Source organism: Impatiens glandulifera, chromosome 1 (assembly GCF_907164915.1).
Source record: "Impatiens glandulifera chromosome 1, dImpGla2.1, whole genome shotgun sequence".
In the NCBI taxonomy this organism is placed as follows: Eukaryota; Viridiplantae; Streptophyta; class Magnoliopsida; order Ericales; family Balsaminaceae; genus Impatiens; species Impatiens glandulifera.
Window position 1 is genome coordinate 67,499,469 of NC_061862.1, and position 10,025 is coordinate 67,509,493.

General features: G+C 32.2%; 1 protein-coding gene across 1 annotated transcript; it reads left to right on the forward strand.

Annotated features, from left to right (window-relative positions):
• Window positions 1-6,909: 6,909 nt before the first annotated feature.
• Window positions 6,910-8,001, forward strand: LOC124921370 (biogenesis of lysosome-related organelles complex 1 subunit 2). The gene is made up of 2 exons (XM_047462022.1): window positions 6,910-7,051; window positions 7,722-8,001. The coding sequence occupies exons 1-2, from the start codon at window positions 6,953-6,955 to the stop codon at window positions 7,998-8,000; spliced, it is 378 nt and encodes a 125-aa protein (XP_047317978.1). The 5' UTR covers window positions 6,910-6,952; the 3' UTR covers window position 8,001.
• The last annotated feature ends 2,024 nt before the right edge of the window (window positions 8,002-10,025 follow it).

The following is a 10,025-nucleotide window of genomic DNA, read 5'->3' on the forward strand; positions in this document are numbered from 1 at the left end:
TTTCTACTTATAATTTGAACAAAGTATTGTCATCTATAAAACAATTAATTCCATATTTACATTATTTAAATTTAAATTAATTTAAAATTGAAATATTATTTATTATAAATGATAAGATTTGATATATTATAAATAAAATAAAAAATTAACATATATATCCCTATTTGGTTTGCTTAAAAAAAATTAAACTTTTTTATAATGTTTTATTAGGAGCAGTTGTAGATTAAACAATGTTTTAAATATTAATAAATTTAATAATATTTATTCGTTCAACAATAAATTTATTCAAATTAGGGGTGACAATTTGGGTATGTTTCAAGTTGACGGGTTCGAGTTGACATTTAACGGGTTGAGATACTAACATAAATCTGACAGGTTTAATAATTCGTGTCAAAAATTTTAACCTATACCGAACTTATTTATTTGTGATTGACCCGAACCCGACCTAATTTACTCGATTTGTTTAACTCAACTCGAACTCAACCTGATGTAATTAATTCGCATATCTCTAATTCAAATTAAAATGACATCAACACAAAACAAAATAAAACTAAATCACAAATATGCTTACAAAAAATCATACAAAAGAAAATAAGTGAATGAGTATGAAAGAAAAACACAAAATTTAGCAAAAGAAACTTGTAAACAGATTATCGGGTCTACTTTGGGTCATTTTAAATCGATCCGATTTTGACATTTTTATTAATCAAGTTAAATAGGCGGACCGAGTTTTGACCCGAACAAAAACATACATTACCTGATTTTTTTTTTATTCGAGTCGTGTTTTTATGTCGGGTCCAAATTGTCAGTCCTATTTCAAATTTCAGGTGTTTCCAAATAGGGTCAAATTATATAAAGAGTTTTATATAATACAAACTGAATTTAAATAATTAAAGTGAAAGAATTGTTGAGAAAATATATAATATAAAAATACGATAAAAGAATATATATAGAGATAGATGGGTAAAAAATAATTAACACAAAATATAACGAGATTCAACTAATAATTGCCTACATCTTAGGGAGTCGTTCATTCTATAGATTTCCATAAAATAATTGTCCATTTAACCCTAAGTTACCATGTCTCTATTTATAAGAATAATAAAAAAACCATAAACACTAAACTACTATTTCTAAACCCATTACAATATATAAACTCTACTAAAACTAGTAGAATGGTCTTGCATTGTAAAAAATTCATACAAAGTGGTCATCACAAGTTAATTGTCAATGAACCATCATTTCATTGAATATTGTGGTGTAACACTTGGAAAAACCATTTGTTTGGATTTTCGCAGAAAAACTCGATGTTCGAGAAACTTCAACATCGATTTACATGAATCTTCTTTTAAAATATAAAACATTATTTAAAATATTTTAAATTATCCATGACAGCTTTTGGAATTAATTAAAATAATTAATTCAGGGTTCAATTTTAAATAATTTGGAGATTTGCGGTAATCAAGTTATAATTTGATTTTCTAAAAATTCGTTTGTTTAAATTAATTAATTTAAAAGATTATTTTTTTAAATAGAGTCGTCAATTGATTTATGAAAATCAATAAAATTTGGAATACGTGTACAAACGCATTGACAGAGTTTCTTTTAATTCGTAGTTTAGTGATACTCGTGCGGGAAAGAACTTTCGCGCTTCATCCTTTGTACCCGTTTTAAAACGATCTCTACTTATAAATTTGACTTTTGAAAATCGGTTGTATAACATTTTATTTTACCAATTATTCTTCCGGTCCTAAGCATGCATAAGGTTTGTGCAATATTTAAAATATTGTAACAACAATATCCAAACTCTAGCACCTGTTGCTGATGACGTTGACTTAGGGAGGAAATACCTGAAGTACATCACTCATTTTTAAAGGCATTAGGGTTTAGAAATAAATACCAAACAGGCCTTAATCAAAATATATTTTTGTAGAAAAATCCCAAAAATATTTTTAAATCATTTTCTAATCACTCGAAAGTTTAGAAAATGGTTTGGGTTCCAAAATTACAAAACTAATTTTGGGTTTTGAAAAGTGGAACCAAAAAGGCCTTAGGACCGGAGTCCTAGGCATTAGGCTCGTTTTTTTCAATCGGGGTCTAAAAACCCTCGGTTTGGGTCGAGGCTCGGGATCTTTGATCGGACTCCTAAAGGCCCTCGGTCGAGGTGCTAAGGACACTCGGCCCATAGCTAATCATCGGTCAGTGTGTATAAACCAACCAGTCCTAGACTAACCCTAAGCTAACCTCTCCGATCTTAGGTTCGGGAATTCTCAATTGGGGTCTAGATTCCTCGGTCCTAGGTTTAGACTTGTCGGTTCTATGTTAGACCTCTCGGTCTTAGATGTAAAAATCTTTGGTCAAACCTCTTGGTCCTAGATGAAGAACACTGGTCAGACCTCTCGGTCTTATCTCAAGAACATCGGTTGGACCTAACAGTCTTATAGAATTTCTCGGTCCTAGGTCTTGGTCTGGACCGATGATTGTCGTTTGAACCTCTCGGTCCTCAAGAACATCAAAGTTGTATATTTTTCAGTTTTAATTTAAGATTAAATTATTTGATCCAAGATCTTGGGTAGCTTCAAAAAGCTCTCAGGAACGTGTTAATCATCATCTCAAGGTATCAATCGACCTGAATGATGATCAAATCATTCAAAAAAGTTTGTGATCAAAAATTAGATTTTTGGTTTTAAAACTGTTTTGAAGAGAATGGAGATATCCAATAGCTTCCTTATATTTCATATACTTGATTGGTACTAAAAGAAGAACATTAATTGTTCGTTTTGACCAAATCAAGAACACAAAATTTCCAATTATTTTAAAAATTTTGATTTCGATCAAACATGATAGGTATGGATCAAACTTGATCTAAACAGTTGTCCAACATCATTACATTAATGTTGTGAAGCTTTCTAGGTTGTTATCTTAAAAGATTAGCCCAATAACAATAAACCCGTTTTTTTTATTTCTTAAATTCAAATTTGGGTTTTTCTGTTTAAGGTTGATTGATTGTCTCTAACCTATACAGAATGATTATAAATAATTATAGGATTGATTTCCAACCATAAAACACCATAAACAACAAGCATACAAGCTTATACAATTTAAAATATAAAAATTTAAATTGTAAATATGAATTAGAGTGTGATTGAAATCTTACCAAGGATTCTTTGTGTGTAATTAGGGCTGAAAATTGCATTGAATGGAATAAGGCTTTTACACTCAAACACGTGTGGGTGATAGGAAAAAAGTAGGATTCTTTGTGGATAAAGTGGGTACACTCAGTGTTTATGAAGAAGGAATCGAGCATGTAGATTTGTAAAATTAAACTGGATATGGTCTGGTCACTAAAGAAGATACTAAAGCTTAAGGACATTAATATACCTTTATTCGAGATCCGACTAGGAGATGGTCAATGAATTTTGTTTTGGAATGAACCGTGGTTTGAAAGTCTTCCCATTGTACTAAAAACATAATTTGGGGGGAGTGCGTATAAGAAGAGACTGTCTTGTTGTCTCGGTGAGAGATATACGAGAAGGGGAATGGAACACACTATTAAGACGGGTTCCGAGGGTGTAAGGATACTTGATCATGTCCAAACGTTACAGCTTAATGATACTATTAATTCACATGTTTGTAAGGTTAAAAATAATGGGAAGTTCAATTCAAACTTAGCTTGGGATTCTATTCGCAAGAGGGGGAGAATGTGGGTTGGTTTCATGTCGTATGGTCCTCCAAGGTTATTCTGAGACAGCAATTTGTATTGTGGTTGTTGTTTAGGAGAATACTATCAACTAGTGATTGTATTAAGAGATTCATGGATATTTTGGATATTAGTTGTGTGTTATGCGACGGAAATGAGGAAACAATGGATCATTTGTTCGATTACTGCTCGTTTGCTAAAGCTTTATGGAAGAGATTCTCGAGATGCATGGGATTAACAAGTTTTCCGTTGGAATGGTAAGACATCAAGGAGGAAGTTATCATTAAAGCAAGAGGTAAACAATTTTCTACTAATGTTTTTAAGTGTGAATTTGCTTCGAATATATATCACGTATGGGCCGAAAGGAATGCGAGGGTATTTTCTAGAGTTCGGCGAGACGAGGAGCAAGTTTGGAATGATATACGGACAGTCAATCTCTAATCCACACATGGAGATGTATACCCATAACGTCGGATAATTGGATGCTATTTTAAGAATGGGGTATAAAGTTCAAGAAAGTCATAAAATTTAACTTGTATAAGGCGCTTTAGTTGTTTAAAATTTGTGTTTGTAATTTTGTTTACTCGTGTGTGTTTTTTTGGATGATTCATTTGCTTTCTAAAGTATCAAATCTAGGGTTTGTCTAGATTAATACAAATGAACTCATGCTATTTTTTTTCTTTCCCTTTTGGGGTTTTTAATGAAATGGAAAATAAGCCGTTTTCAAAAAAAAATCTTAACAAGGATTGGCGAATACTCCTAGGACCTTATGAAAGCTTTTGGGATGCTCAGATCCAAGTTTTAAGGCCTTATACGAAGTTTTCAAAAAATTCGAAAGCTTGAAGCTTTATTGGAGGATTTTTGAATATTGTCGATTTGAAGCTGGAGAACGGATCTCTTGGCATTGGATTTGTTCGGTCAAAAACACTTAATTGTGTTTTGGTTGTTCTTGTCTTAAGTGGACAGAATATGGGTGATTCATCCCTATGATTATAGGGGAAATGATCATCGTGGTAGAGTGATCATTTCACCATTTTAATCAGCCGCAAAGATGGAATGTGGAGAAAGTTCCATTTTTGGAAAATCAAAGGTGGTTGTGTTCTTATCCTTCCGGCGACGCGTTGGAGAAGATGATCGTAGGTCAAAACGACATCGTTCCGAGGCTGGGGCGCGTTCCTTTAGTGTCTCCTTTCAATAAATACTGAAATTGGGAATTTAGAGCCCTCTCCATAAGATCCATCGCTTCAAACCTATCAGATATTTTTTTTAGGGCTAGGACATATTTCAATGAAATCCTACCAAGAAAATCATAAACCATGGAGTCTATCATCTACAAAAGGGAAAACAAAAACAACAATGTTTGTGATAACCTTTTATAACAAATATAAACAAAGAAGCAACCGTCAATAGCTAGAAACAACTGTCACCCTGCGTGACGCACCCTGTGTGACGCACCCTACGTGACGCAACCCTAAAACCTAACATAAGTCATGCATTAACCATTTGCAAGCAAGACGCAACCCTAAAACCTAACATAAATCATGCATGAACCATTTGTAAGCAAGACGCAACCCTAAAACCTAACATAAACCATGCATGAACAATTTGCAAAGCAATACGCAACCCTAAAACCTAACATAAACCATGCATGAACCATTTGCAAGCAAGACGCAACCCTAAACCCTAACATAAACAATGTATGAACCATTTGCAAGCAAGCAACCCTAAAACAAAAAACCAACATAACTAAAACTAACCTGATGAAGTCGATGAATGAACGAGAAGACGAAGACGAGCAGTTAGAGGCAGGTACGTCGTCGAGGAAGGTGCGTCGTCGAGGCAGATGCGAGGGAGAGAGAGATCAGGAATAGTCGTCGAGGCTTATTTGGGTTTTATAAAATCCAAATAAATTTAACCCTGCGTGACGCAACCAACCAACCAACCTGCATTAAACGAATCAGGGCGAATCAATGATGTTCTATAAATGAAATAAAAACAAACAATTATATGTAAACGAAATCGACACAAAATATAAACGAATATAGAGGAAATTTTATCTTTGGTCGTCGTCATTCGCCGTTGTAGCCGCAGTTCGCCGTTGGAAGTTCTTCGCCGCTCTACGCCATTGAATATAGTGGAATGATGCCTCTTCTATTTGTTCTTCGCGGATGAAAAGAAGAGAAAGTCTTCTCCGCCATTAGAGCGGCGGAGAAAACCTAGATGAGAGAGAAAATGAATCAAAAATGAAAAAAAAAATTATGACTTTATAGGGTTTCGGTTGCGTCAGGCAACTGGAGTTGTGTTACGCAAGAGTATAATTGTCATTAAAAAAAAGAGGGTCACCAGCGATATTTAAATTATGTCCCACCCCATACGCATTTAGGCCTATTATTAAGGTCATTTCTCAAATTTCCCTTGTGAAAAGTTTAAATGTTAAGATAAAATATAGTATTTATGAACTAGGATAACATAAATTTTAATTAGTAAAAAATGTATCATAAATTTTTGTTTAATTATAATTTGTTGCATAAATTAAAATATTTTTAAAGCGATAAATACTATTAAGACAGACTATTAAGAATATACATTTAAATCTCATTTGAATTGAAATTTAAGAAAATATGTTCAAATTTTGATCATCCACCCTATACAACTCAATTTAATTTTAACACTTTTATTTAGGCCTCTGTTATAATTTATTTTGCAAAACTTATTTCGCATTTTTTTCATTAAAGTAAAAGATATAAATTGAAAGAAGAAAATAATGAAAATTTAAATATACTTTTCACAATAAAATTTTCATTTTTATTAGTATAAATTTTTTTTAAGCACTCTTTTAAGTTGATTTTATTTTAAATGAGGTAGAAACGTTTAAGTTATTTTTAATATAAATATATTGATTTGGATGATCATTTGTACAATTTTAGGCAAGATTGATTTATTATAATTTATAATTGTCTGGACATAATATGACTATGACGATAAACATTTTAAAAGGAGGAAATGCATTGTATTGTTATCTATAAAATTTAAAATTACTCACATAAATAAAAGTTATAATATTAACCTAAAATTTAACCAACTAAATTATATTATTATTTTTTAAATAATACAAATTTATTATATTTATTTAAAAGAATATAAAATAGAATGATCTAATTAAAATAAATTTATCTTTTGGTTTAGACCCATTCTTTAGGGCCGGGTTTAACCTCATATCCTTCAAAAGGGTCTAAGAATATTTGATTAGACATGGCAGAGAAGGAAGAAGGACGACAGCGAGATGCGCTCGCCGATTCACTGAGTGAACTCATCACCAGCGTCTCCACCATGGCCAAGGGCGAGCTTCAGGTATAACACATCTCTCTTTCTCTCCGTTTGAAAATAGGGTTCTTTTTTTCAGGCGAATCTGTGCAGTAACTGATTGGTTGTTCATCGCTTAGTTTAAACAATGAATCTTGATCTTTTCTCATTTCCTGAAATATGAATACTTACTTCATCTGGTTAAAATTAGATAGCTTATGCGAACATAGCCAATGGATCTGAAATTACTGCAATTAATACATGTTGGAGCCATCAGGTTTTCTACTTCCTTTCCAGATACTATTCTCATAGCTGTTGAGTTTGATGGTTATGGAACAGATGCAATAACACAAAACAGTTCAAATTAACTGAGCCCAAGATTGATGCCATGCCAGATCTCAATTGACTTCTCATAAAGAGTGTATACTTTCTTACCGATCATATGGGTATTGATGCATTAGGCACAAATCTATGATAAATATTAATTTCCACATCGAATGTGATGATATGTTCTTGTCTGAAAAGAAAAGTATGCTATAACAAATATCAAGAGTTCAAATTCTGCATCAATTGCCCCAAGCCAAGAAGGATACTGATATGTTTGGCTCATGGTATCTTGACTTGAAGAATTTTCTACATATTATTGGAGATTCTTAATGCCTATTGTCTAATTTCTGCTCAAATGACGAGTTGATGCTGTGATATAACCTTTACTCAGGGGACAAACAATCTGCTGGAACTGTTGGAAAAGATGAATGTGAAGGTAACCGATGAGTACAAAGGGTTAGTCGGAGTTGCGTCTGGATTGAGGGTCTTTGTGGAGCAGTTGAAGCCCAAAAGTGGAGAATTCGAAGAATATGTGCAGCAAATTGATGCAATAGATGACCAAGTTACAGAGTTTGAAGCTGTGGTTTCAATGCTTGATAAATATGTGTCTTTGTTGGAATCAAAAGTACAATCTGTTTATCACACTCCTATTATTAATCCAAATAAGTAGACAAAAAGGAAACAAATCGGTTTACCCTATGTATGAATTCTCCAAATCTTATTTATGTTTTAATACTTTAGACTTTGATTTCAGCAAAAATAAATAGTTTTTAGCAATCCATCATTATTTTAGGTTGTTGAGAAGATCCAAATGTTACACCGAGAAAGATGGATCAATTACAGGTTTATTTTGATAGTTTGAGGGGCCTCATTAGGTGGGGTGGCTTATGTTGAAAACTGGACAAAGTTGTTGACAAACTGAATTGTGTTTTGTCGTGAAAATATGTTATTCTTCTCCTCTATTCTGTTTAGCTTATTGTCACGGGCAGAGTTTACCCCATACCAATGGGCCGTGACATTATGCTGTTTTGGCTAAAATATTTTTAATTCTTAAAGGAAACAGTTTGAGAATCTTCGTAGGGTGCTTCTATGAATCATGTGGGTGTGGATTCTTAAGCTAGTTTTATTATTATTATTATTATTATTTTTTTATCTTTTATTAAGATCTGGTTTGATCTTGTTTCCTTTTTCGAGAAGTTTTTTTTAAAAAAAAATATTGTCCAAAAAATTCTTCTTTAATAAAAATTATGTTATTTGAGTTTTTGTTTTGTTTAATTACTCAACTGTGGTTTTGTATTGGAAATTTAAATATAATAAATATAAAGCTTTTAGGGACATGACTCATGAGTATTATGATAAGTTTTTTATTTAAAATATTTTAATATTAACATTAAATAGCCAATATACTTTTTAACAATATTATAATTTTTATACAGAACTTAATTAATAAATCCATAACCCTGTAAACAAGGATGGTCTTATAAACAAATTAAGAAAACCGACTAACTCTCTAACATAACAAGAACTCTATAAGTATTAATATTTTAATAAAATAGATAATGTATATTAAAATTATTTTTATTATATGTAATTGAATTATAATTCTATATTTTTTTTAAAATATGAATTGAATTGAAATTTAATGTCAATTTTAATTCCAGTAATATTAATATGTGACTTTGTCAGGGTTTCATTCCTATATTATTCAACCCTTCTATTTTTTAATTTCGCACTTTAATAGTGATTCTTTCCTAAATCATTTCAATCCATCTTACAAATCCAAGTTTTGAGTGGATTGATGCTTTGTTTCCAATTAATATATTCTGCTAAAGTGTTCCCAATCATAATTCAAAAGAATTATTAAATTAATAAATCAAAGTTTGGTTGAAAAGGAAGAAAGAGAACCCAGAACTTGTATTTCATTTCGGGTTCATCCCAAACGTCGTTAAACGGAATGTAGAGAGGCGCTATTGAGCGAAACTTCCTTCGCTCAGGCGCCATATAAAACGGAATGTATAAATACGGTATTGAGTGAAGCTTCCTTCGCTCCATGCGCCATATAAAACGGAATGACTGAAGCTAGACGCTTTACATTGAAGCTTACTTCGCTCCAAGCGCCATGTAAAACAAACTGAATAGGTGCGCTTCTTAGTAAAGCTTACTTCACTTCATTAGATATGTAAATCGGACTGAAGAGATGAGCTTTTCAGTGAAGCGTACTTCATTCCAAGTGTCATGTAAAACGGAATGTAGAAAGACGGTTTTCAATGAAACATATTTCGCTCCAGCGTCCATGTAAAACGGACTGAAGACAGACACTTTTCAGTGAAGCATACTTCACTCCCAATTGTTAATATGCCTAGAAGTTCATGTAAAACCTCTAACACATCAATGTAAAGACATTTTAGCATTCATGTCAAAACATTTATTCATTAATGTATGTAAACCCATTGGAGAATTAAAACAAGTCCGCTAACTAGTGAAGTTGTCTTCGTTTCTAATTTTGCAAGCGCAACCCAGTGAAGTTGACTTCGATTATGAATTTACAAGCGCAACCTAGTGAAGCTATCTTCGTTTATAAATTTAAAAACGCAACCTATTGAAGCTATCTTCGTTTATGAATTTAAAAACGCAACCTAGTGAAGTTATCTTCATTTATGTTTTAATTTTTGTGAAGTTAAAATCACTTAATGAA